This window comes from Stylophora pistillata, chromosome 14, assembly GCF_964205215.1.
Source record: "Stylophora pistillata chromosome 14, jaStyPist1.2, whole genome shotgun sequence".
NCBI classification, from domain to species: Eukaryota; Metazoa; Cnidaria; class Anthozoa; order Scleractinia; family Pocilloporidae; genus Stylophora; species Stylophora pistillata.
In genome coordinates this window covers 1,763,904-1,785,858 of record NC_142532.1, presented here as the reverse complement: position 1 = coordinate 1,785,858, position 21,955 = coordinate 1,763,904, and the positions used below count along the sequence as shown (strand labels likewise).

The following is a 21,955-nucleotide window of genomic DNA, read 5'->3' as shown; positions in this document are numbered from 1 at the left end:
CACATTCCTACCTGTCTTAAAAATCTTCTAAATTAACCCTTTACAACCTAACATCAGTATGCAAGTTCTCCATTCAATTCTGTATTCATTTCCCACAGTAAATGAAAAGAGAATTTGCCTAACAATCAAGATTCGTGATTTTTCCGGGAGAAATAAGATTATATCATTCTTAGGGGTTACTGTAATCCTTAAACCCCTAAGAGTGACTAATAGCTAATTTCTCCTTACAATATCACCCCTGAATCACACAATGAGGTTGTGAGAATGACAAAAATGATCACTGACTAATGAAACTCTTGATTGGTAAACAAATTCTCCTTATCAGCACCTTAGGAAATGTATAGAGAACAGCATGGAGAATATGCATACTGATGTTGGGGTATACCATGAAGATGACCTTTTTTTTTTATTGGTAAACAATTTCTCTTTCTCTGCACCTTAAGAAATGTATAGAGAAATGGTATCAAGAATACGCATACTGATGAAGGTTGAAAAGGGTTAAAGAGTTAGAAGGTAGACAGAAATGTAAAACAAAATTAACTCCTCATTTCAGCTTGCATTTATTACTAAGCCACAATCTAAAATTTCTATTCATTTACTTAATGAACAACTCATACAGAAGAGCAGAAGCTGTCAATGCAGTACATACTAGTGATGTAAACGTACTTGCCTTAGACCACCACTGTGCATTTTCAGCAAATTTTTCAGGTACACGTGTTAAAGGTTCCACAGAGTTGCTGAGAGGGAAAGGCTTAGCATGAATGGACTTACCAAGTCTTTCTAGCTCCTCCACAGTTCTGTTTTCACAGTGAACGACAGAACTGTCAAGATTGTCAAGGTGTTGTTGCAATGTCTTCAAATCATCCTTCATTTTATATTGATCAATTTTCAAGACCTCAATAACTGAGTCAATTTTTGATACAATACTTTTCATCAGCTCTTCAGTATTGCCTTGGTTTTGACTCATGAGAGATTGTACATTTTTAAAATGCTCAGGATCCACAGCTGGTTGAACATGAATTCCCAAGTCCTTTAAGGGATCGGAAATTAAATTTAGAGTAAGTAGGTTTAACAAACCTGCTAATTCTTCAAGTTTTTGCTCAAACAATTTACTTTGAGTAGATAAAGATTCCTTTAAGTCATTTGTTTGTGTCCCTATTTGATTTTCCTGAGTTTTTACCAGATCAGCAAGCTCATCTGTCTTTCCTATCAATGTGCTTCCAGTCTCCTTGATGGAGTTCTTGATTTGCTTCAAGCGGATGTAGTTCACTAGAGTAGAGCCCAAGATTCCTGAAAAGAAAGGAAATGTCAACAGGTAAAATTACAACAAATCAGGATTAATTACCTCGTAGGCTGATGAGGCCTGAAACTAATTTCCCTCACTGACAAATATATACTTCTTTGCTAAACTGTTGTGAGAATTTGGTGTTACATCATAAGAATACATTTCAGTTGATAATTTTCTTAATTTTCTTGATCACTCTTGGAAGTAAAAGGGTTTTAGAGTGAATAAAAAAATCTTTTAGATGGTGGATATGCTGACTTTGATGTTCCAATGCTCATATCAATAATGATTAAAATGAGAGCAGAGTATTCCCTTGCTTCCCAAAATTCTTCCTCTTTTCTTTTTCTTTAGAAAACCTGTCCTTCCACCTTGTAATCCCTCCCCCAATTTTCCAGCAAAGGGTGACTTGAAGCAGTAGGTAAGCACAAGGAGTCTTGTAATAGACAATTAGGAGAGCCTTGAATCACTTGTCTCTGATCTTCCTTTGTGTACAACCCTTCAACTTGGAATATATAAGTATGAATCTTGTGACGGTTGATTGAAGCTTGGAAGTAATAAGTAATGGTGAGGGGCCAGTCTGCAGTGCATGGCTGGTGTGCAGACAAGCTCTCTTCAGAGGCACATATTGCAAACTAGGGTGCAGTACTGCAATCATGTGGTATAACGAGTGCACATGAAAGTCATTTTGCATGCACATGTTCTTATTGACTTCTGCACACCCTTAAGACTAGCCCAAGTGCCTTGTTTTATGCTAGAACTACTTAGTCAAAGCTTTCACTCCTGAGATCTACATATCAATTCTCCATACTGTCTTCAATAAATTTGTTATAAAAATAGATCTGAGAATTTCCTGTCTAATCAGAGAACATACCCTAGTTAATATTTTTATGATGTCTTATTATTTTTCTGCTAGAAAATCTGTAGATATTGTGGGGGAGAATTTCATTTTTGATCACTATTCAAAGAAAAAGGGTTTAGGCAAGCAAATTAACTTACCAAGTGCAGCACCACCAATAGAGCCAATCACAGACCAGTGTTTTGTCCTTTCCACTCTTGCCCTCTCTCTCTCGTGGGAATCCCTCACAGCTCCTGACAGGAGAGCAAACTGGTCTCTTTCCAGTGCTTCCAAATCTTCATGTTCACTCTTTAACTTTTTTTCCTCGAGCAGAATCTTGTGTTCTTCTGTCGCTAAAGTTAGATAACGTTCATCGTCCCGAGGAATCCGATCCAACTTACGGCGAATGTCTTTCAGCCTTTCCTGTTCTGAGTTCAGTTTTGATTTGGAGGACTGCACCTTGCCTCGGGTGGACATGAATTCACTCTCAGCTTTTTTTACACTTGTCTGAGCTTCTTGTACATCGGAGATCCCTAAAAGATCATCCAACGCTTGAAAAAGTCCGCCAACTTTCTCGTAAGAATTTTTTAACAAACGTTCGCTCTTGACATAAACAGAATTAGAAGCCTTCGAGAACCACTTATCGGGAAAGCTCCTGCTGTTGAGAAAATTTGTCCCGTTAAGGAAACGAAATCGAATAATTTGCATTGTCTTGGCATTGATTTGAAAGCATTGTATGGTAGATCGGCCGCTTCTATGAAATAAGAGTCTGGAAGATAACATTCTAACTGCTGCAGAGTTTGGAATTTTGAAGAATCATTGGTCACATTGCAATCGGTCCACCATGTTTCTTCATCCTTTTCGAGTGAAGATTGGGGCGAGGTAAAAAATGCAGATCTAAGATTACTGAGGGTACAATGGTAGAGAATATTTTTCAAACAGTTTCTTTCATAAAAAGCGAACGTCTTGGATAAGTAAACCTAAAAAAATTTAAATTTGGTGCAAATATTAGTTTTCTGACCTATTTAAAATACCAACATTCGCTTTCAAAATTAATTTTTGAAATTTAGAAAAGTGAGACGCACCCCTCCCGAGGAAGAAAATACTTTTCGCATCAACTTGAGAACTATACCCAGTTTCGCTCGGTAATTGGATGAAAACATGTGAAACATGGCGACATCAAGTGTGTATCGCTTGCAATGTTTGTATTCTCGTGTTTGGAATAATCGCCACTACCATGGACTTCAGCAGGGAACATTTGCTTATTTAAGAGCTACTGGAATTATTCACAATCGAACTGATGGTTTTCAAAAGAACTTTTCGACGTCACCCAGCAATGCGGCGAGATCGGCAGATTTGTCGAGATATCAAAAATTCCGTAAAGTTATAAACACATTTGTTGCTGGAAGTAAACAGCTAGGAAAGGATGTAAAAGTGATGTTTCAGATACAGAGAAAACTTAAGAACAATAATTACAACTGGGAAATCTTGAAAACCGAAGAAATATTACATCTACATCAGGTGAGAAAAGTAAATTATTTTGAAAGAGCTTTTCTTTTAATTTGGGAGACTACTTCATTGGAAAATTGCCGGTAGATGTCTTCGTTGAGGTTGCTGTTTGCTTGTGTTCTTTATAGACAAGAAAAGATCTTCTGAAGAGTTTGCCAGTGGTTGTGGGGTTCTTCATACCATTCCTGGGCTATGCAGTTCCATTTGTAGCGTAAGTGTTTCAAAAATTAAATTAATTATGGATTGCAATAAAATTTCACTTTTAAAGTTAAACATCTTAATGTTATATATGAAAAAATTACGTCCTTCTGAATGGCTGAAAATGAGTGCATATTTCGTGTAACACAATTGCAAAGTTGTAGCACAAGTGTAAATTACAAATAGGGTGCACTGTCAAAATTTTGTCTTGACTTTCTGTGATGCTTTTTCAATTTGTAAATTATTAATAAACAACAACATGATTTCTTGTGCAATTTGGTGTAAGCACATTTGCAAAAGATTGCAAATCGTTGTCTTCGAAAACCACTTGTGCTTATTCAGGGCTGGACACTAACAGTAGCCAACTAGCCACAGACTAGTAACAATTCAGTTTTGGTCAGTGGTTTTCGATTTCCACTAGCCAGTTTGACTAGTAAACAAACTGAAATTGTTGTAACATCTATGTTGTCACAAGTCACTTGGCTAGTAAGTTGAAAAGTTAGTGTCGACCCCTGTTATTAGCACAAATTTGCATCTGAAATCACTCTGTTCCAGATACTAATTGTATTTGCTGGATTATAAAAGATTTTTGTATAGCCCTATACCACTCTGGAACAAAGTGGCAGCTTTCCCAAACACAATCTATTGTTTTGGTCCTGATATTCTTCATGCAAGAGCTGTATGTATGATGAGTAGAAGCTCTTGACTATTAAACAAATTCTCCTGGCCAGCACCATGCATAGTGAACCGTATGGAGAATATGCATGTTGATGTTAGGGTGTTAAGTTTATGTCATGTCTAAAACATTTTCTTTAAGTATTAATGAAGCCTCTTCAATAATTTATTTTTGTCTAAGTTAAGGAAAAGTTACTCATCAAAGTCAACTACCATGTCCATTTTTTTAATAGGATTCATCAATTTTGAACTAAAAGATATCACAAATGTAAGCTGTTCTTGTGAACTGAGAAATAAGAAGTAAAAATCACCAGCAATTTCAAGCTATGACTACGAGTGAGGTTGAGATTCTCACTAATCTTTATTTTCAGTTTCCTTTATCCAAAACAACTGTTGTCTCATCATTATTGGCAACCGCACCAACGTGAAAAATTTGCTCAGCAAGATGTAAGACGAAGAAGTAAATATCAGCTTCCTCTTGTGAGAGAAGTTGGTAGATTGGCCTTGAGATATAAAGCAAGCAGATACTCTACAGACCTGATGTCAACCTCAGTTAAGGTATGGAAAAGAATTAACCAAATAGATTATATGTTGTCAAGGGGCTATGTGGGAATAGATCAGATGTGGTGTTAAATATGGTGAAATTGAAAAAGTGGCACACGGAGTCAGCTCAGGGATATAACACACAGACCTCTAACCTCAGAGCCCAGCACACTAACTGTCTGCCTCTTTTAAAGTAACACAAGCATCTCCGTGGTCTATAATCTTAAATCCTTTAATATGATGGGCTAGTTGGTCACTCATAACTAGTCCAGCTTTTTGCATTAAATACCAGTGTCTGGAATTTTTTCTGTACCGGCAAAGTTGAAAAAAAAAAAAAGACAAACAAACCAGCAGGAAAAAATAGATGTTAAGTTATTACATTGTTATATTAAGAAAAAAACCTTGAAGAGGGCCATACTCAAGACCTTAGGCATAGTAAATAACGTATATTTAGAACTTGAGGATGAGTTTTTAACCCTTTAACTTACAGCAGTGATTAACATGTAACTTCTCCTCATAGTATCCATACACAATTCAGCAAACAGGTATTGAGAATACTCAAACTTATCAGGTAGAGGTTGTTACCTTGATTGAACACCAAATTCTCATAATCAATTTACAAGGAAATGTGTGGCAGCTAGATGGGAGAATTCATAATCAGATCTTGGGAGTTAAAGGGTTTAAGACATGATTAACCTAACCTAGAGTTAGTGTAAATTTTTAATTTTGTCTTATAGCTCTGCCAAGGAATTTTTCTTTTCTATTTTTTCTCATTAGTTGTGAGTCTTACTGAGAGAAGATACAACAAAGCCTTAGCTCTTATATGCATTCTCCTACGTATGAAATGAAAGCCAAGGTTAACTTCTAATCCTAGATTGATGCCACTCCCTTTAGAATAACCTGCCCTAGGTGATACTGCACATGTTCCATGTTGGGTTTTTGGCATAATTTTTTTTAGGCTTTAAACAAAAAGCATTTGTCCAATGAGGAGCTGTTGCAAATGGCAAAATTCTTTGAGGGGAATCTTCTAGGCTTTGATCACTTACCACGTTATCATCTGGTGAGAAAATTATTTTCCTATTCATTTTTTCCATCATGCATTATAAAGTTTTAATTAGCAATACTCACTTGGATTAAATTGAAAATTTAAGGGAGCGGGGATATACGAGTAAGCAATAGCTTTGGTTGAATAAATCATAGTAATAATGATTTATAAGAGAGGTATAAAGTAGTTGAAGTTGGTTGAAAACTACTGAAGAAAGCTTTCTATCCTCATGGTTTTTGTATGATGTAAAATCATACTATTGATGTCTCCCTAATATGCAAATCGCAGTTTTCATTTCTGGTGTAAAGTTATTTTAATCTGTGCTTTTTTCCATTCCACAGAAAAAACTTAGTCAAGTGTGGTTAATCACTCCTTGGCTACCAAAGTCATTCTTGCGTATTCGCTTGAAGCGTTTGGTAAAATCAATTAAGAGGGAAGATGTTGCTATAAAGAAAGAGGGACTTGTGAATCTCGGAGAAGATCAACTGAAAGCGGTGAGAGAGGTTTCTGATTTAAGGTTGATTCCTAGTTCCTCACCCTCTCTTAGGCCTGGTTTAGATTTACTTTTTGTTGCTCGTTGGCTGGCAGAGAAAAATGACGAAACAGAAATATAATTATGCGACAGTAATGTTAACCTGGAGGCACACATAACCAGTGGTATAACCTTCTCATTTTCTTGCCCTTTTTGTAGGTGTGTCACTCAAGGGGCCTGGACACAACTGATGTTGACCCAGAGGCACTGGTGCAGTGGTTAGCTGAGTGGGTGGAGTTGTCTGATGCTGCAGGGGGTAATATTTGAATAACAGACTAAATACAGATAATAATGTGCATAGATTTTCTAAAATGGATGTTTTAGGAATTCTAGTATGAACTTTGAAAGGCTCTGACACAAGTAACAGCTACAAATTCCAACCACTGTCAATTGAGTGTGTGGGAGTTAATGTGGGGGAAAAATTGAGTGGTTTTCCAGGGTTCAGTCATTGCATGCATAGGAAGACAAGCTTTAACTTACCAAGGGTTTCATGCCTGTCAGTTACCCTCATCAGGTTTAACCTGCCAATAAAAGCTGTTGGCCAGGATGTGGCTACCGTTGCATGCAAACAGCTAAAAGGGGCCACTGGTGGGAGCTGGGTCTAGGTGGGGACCAAAATTGGAAGAGCCACTCATGAGAGCACCACTTGCCCTTCTGTCAGAGGTGCTACCCCGCCCATATACCCCATACACTCTAGAAACAATGTAAATGAACAACCAGCCCCTGGAAAGCATTTTTTTACTATTTAAAATAAATGCCATGAATTACCTTCAAGTTGATTTATTTGTCACAAACAACAATTTAGCTTCTTTTGTTGTTATCTTTGAATTAATTTTTTTCATGCTTTTAATGTAACAGTGGTGTAATTTGTCTACTCATTCCCTCTTTCTCTTTACAGACGCAGATGAATCTTTCTTGGCACATTGTGCTGTTTTTAAGGCCATTAATTATTCAAAAGACAGACAAACTGGAGATCAAGATTTGTTAGAGCAAAAAGGGTGATATTGATGATGTTAAGTCTTCCTGGAGAATATTGAATATAGATTTAAAAAAAGTATGGAATGGATGTTAACAGCACAAGTGTTTTTTTCTCTTTTAAAAAAAGCCAACCACAAACTCTTAGTAAGACAACACAATATAGAGTTAGCATTCACTGAAACACTGTGGTAATTAATGCTTCAACATTCATGTACTTTCTGGATGTTGTTAATTTTTGTAAATTCTTTAACTTCCCATAAATTTGTCTGTAATGAAAAACAAAGGGTAAAGTATGGTCTTGTAAATTGTGCAAAATATCTAGTTTTCTCACAATAAAACTTTTGTTACAGTGTTAGTGTCAAGTGTTGTTATTTTTACTCATATTTGAACCAAAAATAACAGATTTTGCCTTGCTAAGACAACTGTCTTTCAAAACCCTAATCCTGCCTTTTACAAAAAAAAGTTGAATATCAAATCGGGTTCTTAGGTGGAACAACAAAATTTTTGTCCAAAAGGTAAAATGCCCGGGATCAGGAGGGGTATGCATTAGACTAAACCTGGTGCCTAGTGCCCAGGACTAATGACCAACAGTAAGGATGGTGATTTGCATTTTGCCAATATGGTGGACGAGGGAGCTTACTCTGACGAAGACCATCAACAAGGCAAGTTTTACTCAAATGTGTACTTAAAGATACGATTCAAATTTTTAACACGTCTTTTTTTTCTGTATTCGTGGGAACTCGTGCTCATTAGCCTTAAGGAGTGCAATAAAATATGACACCATGACATGATATTTATTTAAGATAAGGAAAATACAAAGAAAGTAAGATATCTTGAAAACCCGGGGTAGCCAATCGATGGAATTGATTTCGTTCACAATTGATAACAATCTATATCAATTAATCGATTGATATTGATAATCGATGACCAATCGATGGCGAAGATTCGTGTGGTTATCGATTGGTATCGATTATCAATGCCAATTGATAGATAAATTGGTATCAATTGGTTGTAGATTGGTGGAAACGGAATTGACACTTTCTATGCAGTAATTGTAAACACCATTCATTTTCATGTCAACAGGAGAACAATCTCTCTTCTTACTCTTTAACGTTAACAGCCCGTCCATGGGAATCCAGTTTATCCGAAATAACAATGTATGTGTTTTGATTAATTTCATATTTGCTTGCTCAGATTGTTTGTTACAGTTTTTATAAAAAAAATTCACCAACACCGAAATATCTGCCTGTAGTGGCCAAAGAGGATCCACGAGCTGGGACTGTAGATGGCCGAGTTGTACACAATGGTTCACAACTTTAAACGTGTTTCTGCGTTCTCCCCTCCTCTTGGTTGCAGTGAACACTTAACCGACGTTCACCTCAAAACGGCAAAGATGGGAACCTTTGACGATGCACCTTATATTCAGTAAAGCTTCTGCCCGGACGCCTTTCATTATAATTACACGGAAAGGCAATGACGGGCAATTGGGTAATTCGAGTACGCATGCAACAGGGTATATTCTTTGCGCTGAGAAGTCTGGGTTGGAATTGTTTTACTAATTTCGTCCCCAATGCTTGTGATTATCGATTGATCATCGATTGACAAATACCAATCGATACCAATTAACTAATTTCATCGATTGATATCGATTGATCGATTGGTTTTCTGATCATCAATTTCCATTGATTGGATACCCCGGGTGAAAAGGAAAATTAAAGGTTAACCCTTCGATGTTAACAAAAATCACTAAATAAATGCGAGCTATGTACAGTATGAGTTTTTTTAGTAAAAAGCTATGTGAAAAATATTGATAATCAGGTCAGACTGAAAACAACCAGGTAGGCCATTGTGCATGTGTACTACATGTATTCAAGAAAAGTTGTGTATACTCCAGTTTAAGTCTGGAGCAGAGTTTATTTAGAATTTATAAGCTCTGTGATCAATTTTCACCATCACTGTGAGAATGACTGCTATTAGCGATTTTTTAAACTGGTATAGTAATCCTTTTTCTTGTTGAATTTTTAGAGAATTCTAAGCGATTTTAGGTGGTAGTAAGAGGTACCACAGGTGGTTTATTTTACCGGTGACCCCCCTGAAAAATAGAACATCGTGTAATAAGTCTTTAAACTTTTTTTTTTCTGTTATATTATGGATATCTTGCATTGTTGAGTTCTGAAGTTGTGATAAAGAATAACAGCTTAGGGGTACTCCTTTGTATTGATGTTTTGTCATCTTAGCTCTTTGACTACTGGGAGTGTCTACCATCCAATTGCTCCTTACAATGTCAGCCTGGAATCATGCATTGAGGTCACAAGAACAAACAAAATGATCACCAGCTAAAGAAGCATGTGATTTTTCATGAAATCCTCCTGGCCAGCTCTTTAGGAAAAGTATAGAGTACTGTATGGAAAAATAAATGTCTACTGATATTTTGGTGTGAAATGTCAAAGAAAGAAGGCTCTCGTGTACTGCCTCCCAGTTAGCTCAATTGGTTAGGCTCTTTTCAAAGTGATAGGGAGGTATTCTGTTGGCATCTCTCATAATGTGACATGGACTGATGGTCAACAGTATTACATTGATGCTGCCTTGGCTAAGTTGACTAGTAAAGAAATAAATAGTTTACAGCTGAGTCAAACAGCCGAAGTGATTGGAACAGGACTTCACCCAAGTGGGAAATGTAGTTCAAGACTTAAAGCCAGGGGGAACTGTGCAAGAGTGGCCGCACCACAGGATTCACCAAGTCTGGTCGTCATGTGCAATCATCAATGTTTCTCAGTACTTCCTCATATGAAGTGAATGCCCAAAATAAAGGATTGGTCAGTGTTTTGAAATGTGTCAAACTCTGTCAAAGTGGTAAGGAAAGAACTGGGATTAGAGAGCAATCAGAGTCTACCACTACTACTTTTGACTCTTGTGAAAAAGACATAGCAACTCTATGTGACAGTCTTTGGTTAAAGAACTGCTTTTGCATAGACCATCCATTTGATCTTGGTCATGCAAAAGTGTTTGCTACTGAAGGAGATTCTGGTGCAGTACTCTTTGAAAGAAATGAAGATGGAGATCTTCAAGCTTTTGGCATAATCTTTGGCGAGCATCAAAACTCATATAAGCTTTGTGGTTTAGACACACCAATACAAACTGCTCTTGAAAGCTTATCCAAAGGGATCTCTGAGGACACCAACTTGAGACTGCTTTCAAATTACGAGTGACAACGGATGCCTAATGAAACTTGAATTTATGTATTTATGCTTATTGTTAATCAAGGTTTGCTTACTTGAATTTTCTTATTTGTGGTGGGGGAGAGTTAAAACCTTTTCAATGTTAGGGACAAATTTTGTCCCCACTAACATTGCAGCTTCAAGAAACAGTCAGCACGACCACATTTATTAGAACCTTTTAACTGTTTCATCAACTATTAGTGTTGTGTGAAGATTGTTTCTTCCTGAGTTAATTGTCATACCACATTAGGATGGTTGAATGGTGATGTTCACCTTGTTTGGCAATTTCTTTCAAATGAAATGTCATTATGTTTATTAAATATTTTGCCTTTGGTGAAATCAAGAAACAAAAAAAGGAAGCAAAACTTGTAAAAAGAAGACCTGTGCAAGATTGGTCATATGCATTATTACATCTTAAGTAATGAAAGAACTTCTGATACGAAAGTCAGACATTGTCTTGACTGCTGTTAACCTAACATTTTCTGAACAAAGAGACATAAGTTGAATACGTGTGTGATTAGAACCAAGATCCTTTTCTGCAGGGTAATAACACGTCGAGGGACAGCCCTTCACTTGTACATTGTTAATCAGCTCCTTCCTTGTTGCAAATTGAGCATAGCATGCATTTTTCTGCCTGAACTCCTAAGCTTCCTCACAGGTAGCTGGCCAATGAGATTCTTCCTGGCTCCTGAAACATCACATGGTGCCACAGACACATGCCACTGGCAAAGGCTGGACACTGCCACTGTGTTCTACATAACAGATCCTAGACAAGTCCTGAACTTTCGTTGCCTTGACAGCCAACTTGCACTGGTCTGTAGGACACTGTTTCCAGCATGGTGTCCAACCTCTTTGCCAGATGCCATTCAAACAGAGATGGTGTAAGGGACATCAAGGTGACTGCTATGCTGTATACACTCATTTCCTGGGCTGCTCAGTTTCATCTCATCTGGATCAATTTGGGTCCTCAAGTGGGCTCTCCAATACCTGTTACAGAACTTATGGTCACAGGTTTTCAAGGACCAAATTGCAATGGTGCCATCATGCTCTGAAACACAACAATTTCTTTATTCTCAAGATCTGATCTTATGGTCTCACTGGATAAGTGGGATGAGTTGGAGCAATGAGCGCAAACATTAAGCTGGACTTTTCAATAGAATAGGAAACCAGTGAGTTCCTAGACCTTGTTTTCTTAGAACTTTGTTTTAAACTTCAAAGCTTTCATGCAAACCCTTTCACATCTATGAGTGGCTAACACTTAATTTCTCTTCACAATATCACCGCTGAGTTAAACATTAAAGTCACAAGAATGATGGAAATGATCTACAACTAAGGAAGCTTAGCTAAAAAATCCTCCTTGTCAGCACTTTAGGAACCTTACAAAGAACAGCATGGAAAGTAAGCAGACTGATGTCGGAGTGTAAAGGGATAACCCTGCTCAGAAGAAAATAGTATTTTCCCTCAGACTCAAAAAACAGTGAAAGCTTTCCAACCTCAAAAATGAAACATTTATAAAATGTTGGTCATCCAGTTTAAATTCCCTTTGCACGACATTTAGCTTAGTAACTGAACTTAGTAACTGAGTAGCTTAGTAACTGAACTTTTGTTGCCTTGACAGCCAACTTGCACTGGTCTGTAGGACACTGTTTCCAGCATGGTGTCCAACCTCTTTGCCAGATGCCATTCAAACAGAGATGGTGTAAGGGACATCAAGGTAACTGCTATGGTGTATACACTCATTTCCTGGGCAGCTCAGTTTCATCTCATCTAGATGAGTTTGGGTCAATTTGGGTCCAGTCTTAATAAGTAGTTTCTTAGAAATCGACTTTGAAATAAAAGCTGGCGCTAAGAAGTCATGACGTTTCGACCTCTCTGAGGTCATTTTCAAGTGAGTAAGTTTTCCAAATCAGCATAAATATGTTGAAGCGAGTTGAAAACGATAAAATGTGGCGAACACTAAAATATGCGAAAAAGTGTAAACAATATACAATGGAAGAGAATAAAAGAATAAAGGAATAAAAGAATAAAATAATCGTAGCACGAATTGTTCTAAACAAATAGTTTGGTGCGATTCGATTCGCGCCAAAGATAAGTTCGATACAAAGAAAAGTAAGTTGTGATAGTTAAAGGTTAATTTTGAAAATTATTTGAAGAAATATTGTGAGAATGGAATGTTGTTTCCATCTTCAACTTTATTCGATATGTTTATTTCTCGATCAACAGATGGAAAATCATGCCTCATGTAAAAGAAAATCTAGGCCAGAATGCCACCATCAGATTTCATAGTTGTCCAAAACCAGACTGGTATACCAAGTGGTCGAATCTTTTAAACCGCAAAGGGTTCAAATTCTTCAAGTCAACGGTTGTTTGCAGCAATCATTTTGAGTTTGGACAGCCTCGACTTAATTCTCGCCACCCTTCTAAATATCTTAAGGGGTATTCAAGTGGTCAGAAAACAAGGAAGAGTCCCACCGAAAGACAGGAACAATCCAAAATTGCCTCTCAAGTGAGTCAAGCAGAAGAAATTGTCCCTAAAGTGCAGAATGTAGAAGATGAAGAATCTAATTCATTAACTCAAAAGGAACAATACGAATTAGAATTACTCAAACTTAAAGAAGAATTGAAAACAGTCAAGGACAGCTACATGAATATTATTAAAGAAAAAGACCAGAAAATCGAAGAACTAAAGTCAAGAATCATTTTTGGTATTGATCCTATTAAAGGTCTTGATAATCAGGCGAAAATTTTCACTGGCCTACCATCCTACTCACTTTTTAAATGGGCGTTTGACGAGGTAAAATAAGCAGCAAATACAATGACCTATTATAATTTTTGATAAAAATAAACCTGGTCCAAAGAGAAAAGTGGCATTGGAGAATCAGCTTTTGATAACACTAATGAAACTTCGACATAACTTAAACATCGATTTCATTGTTGCCATGTTGAAACAAGGTTTATTTGAACTGTACATTACCTTAACTACAAGTTAAACAAGAAATAAATTAAAATATATACAGTTGCTGGTCGCCCAAAATAACTAAGGAGCTAAACTAAATTGAGAATTTGTCATTATGCACTCACTAAAAACACAAGAAAGGCAGCAGTGAGTACGCACGCTTTTAAACTTACGTTAGTCAATGTAAACAACAACTTCTACACTTGAAATATTGGGAAGATTATCAAGTTTCGATTTCCATCCCAAGAGTAATTTCTCTGGATCTGGAAACTTAATGATGCCATTTTCTATCCTTAAGAGATTTTCAGTTGTCGTGAACAACGCTCGTTCTAAGCTCTTCTGGTGTCGGCCGAGGAGGAAAAGCCAAATTCTTTGCTGCTTGAGCTATTATTATTCGCTCATTTTTTCTTCTGTCGTGAAAGGGAATACCTCGTCTTTGAAGAAAAGCACCCAGTTCATCATTTTTCACTTGAGAAAAGTTTTTATCCATGATAAAAAACGCAGTTGTGAAACTTTTCCCTTTCCGCATTCATTTTCGCGGGTTTATTTGTTCTGAATCTAGACCACAATGCCCTGCGTTCCTTGACTTCCGGTCTTTCTCGGAAAAGACCTCGATCATTTTACGCGTACAGTATCACTCCTAATTGATTGTCACGCAAGTTCTGAGATACTGTGTATTAGTATAAACCTTACATTTTCTAGACGACGAAACATGACAAGTTCGTTGAGCCAACAACCCAAGCCGATCTCATCAGATGTTGGATGTTTCAGAATATTTTCCAGACTGGGACTGAACTTGGTCGCTTCGCAACCGTCATTTGAGAAATCATCACTCCAATATTGTCCCTACCCTCCCAACGGTAGTCTATATTACTCTTGCTTTCCCGTGAGTCCGTTCGCACTTTCTTTTCCGCTTTCACTTTGTCATGAAACTTAGTTAAAAACATCCTTGGCGACAAGTTGGGGAAACTTTCGGGGTAAGATGCTTTGTTATATATTATTTTCACAGAAGAAGGAATAAAGATGTTAAACGGATCTCTTATATTATTCTTGTTGAGATTTCACTTAAGCAAAGCGAGAAAACTCAGAAAAGTACTGACTTTGCAGCATTTTGAAATCGCTTAGATCTGTATATTAGTACGCAACTGTCTTCGAGAAATCTGGGTTCTTTGAGAAAGGCTCAATAGCAAGTTAGCTCAATTATTACATTACAAGTAACTGGATGGAAGTTATGTAAAACTGGTCTCTTCTGAGTTTTTTTTGGTGAGGAACTTCCTCGTATCAGAAAGCTTTGGGATCGACTGACCTCCCCCGCTCAATTGATCGTTTTCACTGGGATGCATCGAGAGAAAGAAATTCAGTGGATAAGGTTAAGAAATTGCGATGTTATAGGAGATAAGTTAAGGAACCACTTCTTCAAGGTTTAGGTCCCTTTGTTTTCCCAACTTAGAGTTTTGCGTCGAAATGTTTAGCGCAAAATCTACGGAGCTCAGTATGGAGCCAACATGTCGATGGATATCTTTGATTCACTACGGCGAGCGGAAATAGAGTAAAACATTTGGAACTTACTTCGGCTATCTAGCCCACTAATTATTTAAACTAAGCCAACAAACATGTACAAAAACACTTTTTCTAGCACTTAATTATCTAAAAAGGCTTAAAATCTCCAGGTAAGTCTATGTTTTTCAACAAAGGCGATCGTAGCTTTATGTCACGCAACCACAACTCAATTCAATTAAATACCTGGTGCAGTCACTTAACCGCGTTCGGTGATGAAACAAACATGGTCAATACTTGTAGCTCCACGCTCTTTTCTTTACTACCCAGTCAAGCTTGTCCTTGAGAGTACTTTGTATGTATGGACCAAGATTCTGTTCACAGTTCTAACCACTGCATAATTTTCTCAGAGAGAGCGCTTATCTATTCAACGCATGTCTCTTTCGTTACAGAAATCTCTGTGAAATTTGAGTCATCGTCTATAAAACTGCTGGTTATACACTTGTTCTTTTCAAATGGCGGTCGCTCCAAAACCTAATGAAATACTCCGTTCGACGAATGGTAAAGATAATTTCCACCGTTTAACTCGATTGTTAATAAGTGGAGGAACCGAACTACTACGGGAAACTTTTGACAGCAGATGTCCACCAGCTCATCTTCCAACAATATTGCAAAATCCAGCCACCAAAAAGCTGCTCAAAGCAGCAAAGCTCACTATTCCACAGAGGGATTGTCTATACCCTTCCCCCGGGGTGTACGGAAAATCAACAGATTGTGATGTCACTCTCCTCTTTAAATTACTGAGGACGATTTGCAGCCTCACCCCTCCTGTCACAGGCTGGGATGCTCAACCGTCAATTACAGATCACAGTTTGGAAGCAGATTTAGCAAGAATCAAGTATTATCGTAACACAGTGTATGGTCATGGGAAGTCTGACATGGAGATAGAAGATGACTTCCAGTTCTTAACTTTATGGCGTGAAATCAGCGAAGCCCTAGTGAGAATTGCAGACCAAATCTATCCTTCAAAGAAGCATGACTGGCAGGCAGCCATTGATAAGTTCCTAAAGGATCCCCTTACAGCAGAGGATGAAAGATATGTAGAGGAACTGTGTGACTGGTACAGACAGGATCTGGAAGTAAAGAAATCTGTAGAAGAAGTACAAGAAACTAGCCGGGTGATCATTGAAAAAGTGGAAGACCTCACTAGTGCAGTTGGAGAGACAAAAGATATACTGACGGAGAAAATGAACCAATTTGGAGACAGTGGTAGAAGAGATTAGGAGTCTTAGTGATCTATTAGGTGCCTGTCAGTCTATCAAAGGTCAGTTATGAAGGAATTTTTTCCAATTATCTTTATTTTATACCACATTGGAAATCTGTAACGTGTAGTAAGGTATACATCACAGTTTTAATTGCAACATTTCTTCGCGGCAGCATGTTATACTGAGGGTTTTAAAAGCAATGCAAAAGCCTGTGTTGGACTGAGTCGTCGCATGCAACGCACTTGCCTTATGATCGTCTTCTTTGTTATGAATTACAATTTAACAGCGTGAATTTGGCGATATTGCGCAGGACGCATTGAATGACGGTTTTCTTTTCTTACAGAATACCAAACATCAAAGAACGGCACAGGGTCCGATAAACAGGCTGGAGTGTCACGTGTCTCGGTAAGCAGCGAACCGATTGGCGCATGAGTAGACCTTTAATTTTTGCCCGCTTTATGAATTTTAGTTAATATTCTGATAATTTTATATTGTAATGCGCTTTTTGAACTTTGCAAATTTATTGCGCGATGCACCGCCCTCTTTAATTCAGTGCTGTCTTGCAATATGCAGATAGTGCATGCTTGTTTATTTAACATGTGCCTGATTGCTGACCTTGAATTGTAATGTATTTGCTTGCAAAGCAAGGAGTAAGTCTTGAATCAAGGTTTCTTTATGCAGACATGTGTAAGAAAAAATTGTATCTATCACATCGTACTGCTCTGTTTCAAGGTGCCAAGAGCAGTTGAAGGTTTTACCAAGGATGGGTCGCGATCAGAGGTACTTTTGGATGAAATAACAAGAAAATGTGACAGGATTCAAAGTTTGGAAGGAGAACTTTTCCACCAGACTGAAAAGTTACGCTACATGGCGAAAGAGATCGAAGATACCTTGCAAGAGTTTGAAACGAAGGAAGAAGAATACTTCAGCAACCAACTTTCCTCTGCTAGACGGCGACTCGTTGTGTCTATCCTATGCACGGCTGGTAGCATTAGTGGTTTCTTTCTTGCATTTGAACCGGTTTTGTCTCTTGTTAATTACCTTTTCACGACAGCAGGGACGTTGTATGCCGCCACCCCTTTGTGTTCGAAGAAAAGAGGAAACGATTATAATTTACTGTTCAGGCTCTCAGTTAAATTGCAACAATCGTCAGGTCAATTTAAAGAGGTGCTAGGTGATGTAAAAACAAATTCCGTCTCTTATGCACAATCCCTCGATGACTTTGTTAGCTATATGAATATGGTGACACACAGTGGAATTCAAGTTTGCATACCAGACATTTTGATCGAAAAATACACGCTCGCCTTGAGAATTCGAAAAGAATTTCCATTTGATGAAATTCGGAAAAAGGCTGTTGACATCACCAAAATCGGCGAAGTGTTATTCATGTCAGGCCACATCTTGGCATAGGCTTCTTACTGTACTGTTAATTGTGGAGCAAAGAAGGAGGAAGAGTTAAAATGAATTCGTGCTACGGGTAACCCTCAGTTATCGAAAATATCAATTCAAAGAAGTCGAATTGTTTTCAGATTTTCTGCTTCCTTTTTTCTGTGGTTTTCAGATGGCTAAAGTTAAAAATCATGGAGCAAAATTCAGATCAATCTTTTTTTCTAGTATGTAAACGTTATGACGGAAAGTGTAATGAACAGTCATGTTCACTGATAAAATCAGAAATCATGGGTTTTCTGAGAATGTTAAGAAACTTGAAATTTTAGTTGCTTAGAAGATTTTCCTTTTTTGCTTAGAATCTTCGCCCTTATATTTCCTGTCACTTTCGAAAGTCTTTGGGTCATCCAGATATTTTTTCATTTCGCAAACGTGAAGGCCCATATTCGTTTGGGTGGAGAAGGACCGTAATGTTACAAGTGCCATACTAGTGCCTCATTGATGAAGTGGCTATTCTGAAACGAAAGATATTGCCCTAGCTTAGCGTACCCTAAATTTCTTCGACATTGAAAATGTAACTAACAATGATTTAAAATCTAAGTTGTCAGTTTGTGATTATCAGCTTTCGATGTGTTTTCAAAGAGAGAGAGAGAGGGAGAGTTAAAAAAAAAAACACGGTAGTGCTTCGGCCGTTTTTAAAATTGGGCGTCAGCAGATACAATCATCTTGCGTGGGATGAAAATGACAAGATTCTAGGCATCATTGACCAATCAGAGCATGTCATTTTGTACAATTCTGTATTAGACATAAATCACTATCAATTTTACTGTACATTGTTGGCATATAATCTCCAAGGTGGTTTTGTTTATGTGTTTGATGCATCTAATAGCGCGCAAGTGACCTAAGTAGTATTTACCTAATTAATAACTGATTTTTAGGGGAGAACATATCAGATTTATCAAGTGATTAACTGTAAATATAGAAAGAATCTTAAGTTCGTTACCTGGAGAAATAATTCTTCGAAGAACGAATTTAGTAAACGCTTGAATTGAACCCATGTAAATTTTGCTTTGAATAAGGTTTCTTCTTTGGTGTTATGTTATGTCATGTACTGTTATTTCTTAGACTGAATTCAATAAAAATTTAAACTGTAAAGAAAGAGTTTAAACCAAAAATGTGCGACATCAAAGTGTTTTTATAATGTACCACTGATGTTGAGGTCATCCATTTGATTGCGTCGTCCATGGTTTGTACCTTCTATGAGACAAAATTAATTCGTTGTGGGCCGCTGAAAGAGATACCCGACAATTAGTATTCATCCTTCGAAAAGGAAACTGGCTGACCCATACACTTAATTATTTCACTTCATTGTGTGAAGTGTCAACGAAAGCGGACTTTGTTGGAGACCATTGCAGAAGAGATAAGTTATACTAGCCCACGAAGAAAGAAATCAAGCGTAAATCAGGATAGGCTTTTTGTAGGGGGAACCTGTTGCAAATGTTTAAAATAGTTCATTCTTGATTCTTAAGATAACGTGAGGGAACTCTTTAACCACGTTTTCTCGATGAAATTCTTAACACTTGTGAAGCCGTCTGTCTTGCGTGACGGTCTTAGTCTCTTTCCCACGCGCCCCTCAAGATATCACGCAAAACCCCTGCGTGACATGCTACAGTGCAGTTAGAAAGGAGACTCAGTTACGGTTTCAAGTCACAAACAAGTTTCACTTGTGTTTTTGGACCTTAAAATTGTCCAAAATGATTTTTTTTAATGAGTTTAATGAATGCGACAGTATTTTGCATAATACGTGTTTGTTTTTTTTTTTTGCTCCCATCTTTTGAAGAAATTTGGCTAATGATAACCAAATAATAACATAATTTTATGATCAGCACTTCGCCAACCCCGCCTCCACAAGGAAAGGAAACTGATGATTTGGCTCGATAAGTCAGGAGTGAGTGTTACAACTTACAGGAGTCTGAGATAATTTATTCCTCCAGAGACTGTCGTTATTATTAATTTAATTTGATTTGATCAACTAAGTTAATACTATAATTTGGCCACAATTCGCTCTGAGGAAGGCCTAACGCTCGAAACGTTTTAGAAAGTCTCGACAATGGCGAGTTTACATTATCAATTCAGTTGATAAAACCAAATTACCTCGAAATACACCCCACAGTACGCAGCTCCCTTTATCATTAGAATTCTGTAGAACTGGTGCGCATTCGTTCCTATTCACCCCATAAAGGCTTATGAATACCTGTAGCCTGCAGTGCATGTATCTTATCAAGGCGAGTTAACGCTAAGAAGTGCGATCGTTATTTCGACTGGCCATGTTAAATTTGGAGATTTTTGTCACTGCCGCTCACCCCCTTGGTACAAATTTCTTTCTCTCCTCAGCCCTTCGTTTGTATTTAAATAAACGACTGGACGGCCATAATTTTCGCTAAGAAAATAGTGAGAACTCGCTCGCCAAAGTTACGCCTGCTGTTTGTAATTTTTCCAATGACACATTCATCCTGTCCTAAGTACTGTAGTGTACTTTGTTGTCGGAAGTTGCTGCGGACGCACTATTCGCAAGTCTGTAAGTGAACGCGAGTTGCGTTACTCTTTATTCACGCAAATGTAATTGTCAAAAGGTATCACGCCACCTTTCATATATCCCAATGGACATATTTTTTGTTTATTTGTTTGTGTTTGTGTGCGTGTGTGTCTAAGCATGTGAAGTTGGTGAGTCTAAAGTGCTCAGATCTCATAAGTCATTCTGCTGGGTGATTTTCCCGGTACCTCAGCCGTAAACAAACAAGCAGCGTAGCTGCATCATGTTGGTCACCAGGTGTAGTTGAAGTTTTGCAGTCTAAAAGTAAAAGCAGCCGTTAACAGTATGGTACCATGTTCTGGACGAATAAGTTGTCATCGATATTTACATGTCTAGCTGTTTTGGAGAGGTAGAACTGACCAGGGGACAAACGCTCGATTTCCCCCACCCTCTGTGCCTTTAATTTAATTTATTTCGGCTTTCCCGTGATACGTTTCGCGCCTACACACTTCCGCTTGTTCCAAGGCGAGTGGTTGTTGGGATGAAAGAACCTCACAAATGTAGATCGAAGGAGAAAAATCGAGCGGTAAGTCATTTTATTTCACGCCTTTTTGCGTAGTCTTCAAAATTTCTGTTGCACTCGAATGACCTTTCATGTATCCCGATAGGTTGCGGGACAGTAGAGGTGACATAACTGGATAGATCTGATCATAGATAACTTTTTCAAAGACTTTTGATAATGTGGTTAGGACGGAAACCAGTCTGTAATTGGCTTAGTCTGTTTTATTTCTTTTCTTGTATACTGGTGTAATATTACTGCTTTTCCATTCTCTAGGTATACTTTGAGTATTTATAAAATGGTTGATGAGCTTTGTAACTCTAGTAGAAATGCTTGGAGAAGATAGCCTTAGCAGATGTGAAGATATGTTATCCATGCCAACAGATTTTCTTGCATTCAATTGTTCCAGAATGCTTTGTATGTACTTTATGTCAACAGGAGTAAATGCAAAGTCGTCTAGCTGTTCCATGTTGCGTATCAATGACACACTAGGATGTGCATTAAATTCCAAATCTTGAACATTATGATTGATTATATCAGTAAAATAGGAATTGAAATTCTCAGCTATACTCTTTGAGTCAGTTATAACATGATCTTTCTCAAGTAGAAAGATCTTGTTGTGAGCCTTGCTTCTGGTATTTGGCAATAAAGGATTCATTCGTTTCCAAAATTCGCCTGTATGTTTCGAGTCATTTTATTTGAAGCGTGCTTACAGAAAGAATGCAATGCTTTTCGTTTCATTGATGTGACTTTGTTAAGCTGAACTTTATATACATTCCATGTGCTCGGAGATCGATTCTTCCTGTGCAATTTATACAGTATTAAGTATTCCTGTGTCCAAACTGCAAAGATCATAAAGAGAAGTCACGCGTAATGGAATTCTAGAGCATGCAAATAATACTGCCTCCTCCCACCCCCCCAGAAAAATTAAGGTCAGCGTT

The 21,955-nt window shown here is 37.7% G+C and overlaps 4 protein-coding genes and 1 long non-coding RNA gene across 5 annotated transcripts; 4 read left to right on the top strand and 1 right to left on the bottom strand.

Moving 5' to 3' along the window:
* Positions 1 to 536: 536 nt before the first annotated feature.
* LOC111335836 (mitochondrial potassium channel) lies at positions 537 to 2,980 on the bottom strand. The gene is made up of 2 exons (XM_022941837.2): positions 2,282 to 2,980; positions 537 to 1,290 (listed from the first exon to the last, which is right to left on the bottom strand). Exons 1-2 carry the CDS (start codon positions 2,901 to 2,903, stop codon positions 596 to 598), a joined length of 1,317 nt encoding a protein of 438 aa, XP_022797572.1. The 5' UTR covers positions 2,904 to 2,980; the 3' UTR covers positions 537 to 595.
* Positions 2,981 to 3,263: 283 nt separating this feature from the next.
* On the top strand, positions 3,264 to 7,952 carry LOC111335828 (LETM1 domain-containing protein 1). The gene is made up of 7 exons (XM_022941827.2): positions 3,264 to 3,641; positions 3,758 to 3,840; positions 4,874 to 5,060; positions 6,004 to 6,105; positions 6,432 to 6,584; positions 6,782 to 6,878; positions 7,521 to 7,952. The coding sequence occupies exons 1-7, from the start codon at positions 3,291 to 3,293 to the stop codon at positions 7,622 to 7,624; spliced, it is 1,077 nt and encodes a 358-aa protein (XP_022797562.2). The 5' UTR covers positions 3,264 to 3,290; the 3' UTR covers positions 7,625 to 7,952.
* Positions 7,953 to 14,657: 6,705 nt separating this feature from the next.
* On the top strand, positions 14,658 to 16,558 carry LOC148716092 (E3 ubiquitin-protein ligase DZIP3-like). The gene is made up of 2 exons (XM_088745443.1): positions 14,658 to 14,751; positions 15,724 to 16,558. Exon 2 carries the CDS (start codon positions 15,787 to 15,789, stop codon positions 16,552 to 16,554), a length of 768 nt encoding a protein of 255 aa, XP_088601569.1. The 5' UTR covers positions 14,658 to 14,751; positions 15,724 to 15,786; the 3' UTR covers positions 16,555 to 16,558.
* Positions 16,559 to 16,881: 323 nt separating this feature from the next.
* On the top strand, positions 16,882 to 18,095 carry LOC111335837 (uncharacterized). The gene is made up of 2 exons (XM_088745444.1): positions 16,882 to 16,941; positions 17,269 to 18,095. Exon 2 carries the CDS (start codon positions 17,404 to 17,406, stop codon positions 17,944 to 17,946), a length of 543 nt encoding a protein of 180 aa, XP_088601570.1. The 5' UTR covers positions 16,882 to 16,941; positions 17,269 to 17,403; the 3' UTR covers positions 17,947 to 18,095.
* A 2,868-nt stretch (positions 18,096 to 20,963) lies between these two features.
* On the top strand, positions 20,964 to 21,471 carry LOC111335853 (uncharacterized). The gene is made up of 2 exons (XR_002695384.2): positions 20,964 to 21,041; positions 21,291 to 21,471. It is a non-coding gene; the product is annotated as an uncharacterized LOC111335853 (long non-coding RNA).
* The last annotated feature ends 484 nt before the right edge of the window (positions 21,472 to 21,955 follow it).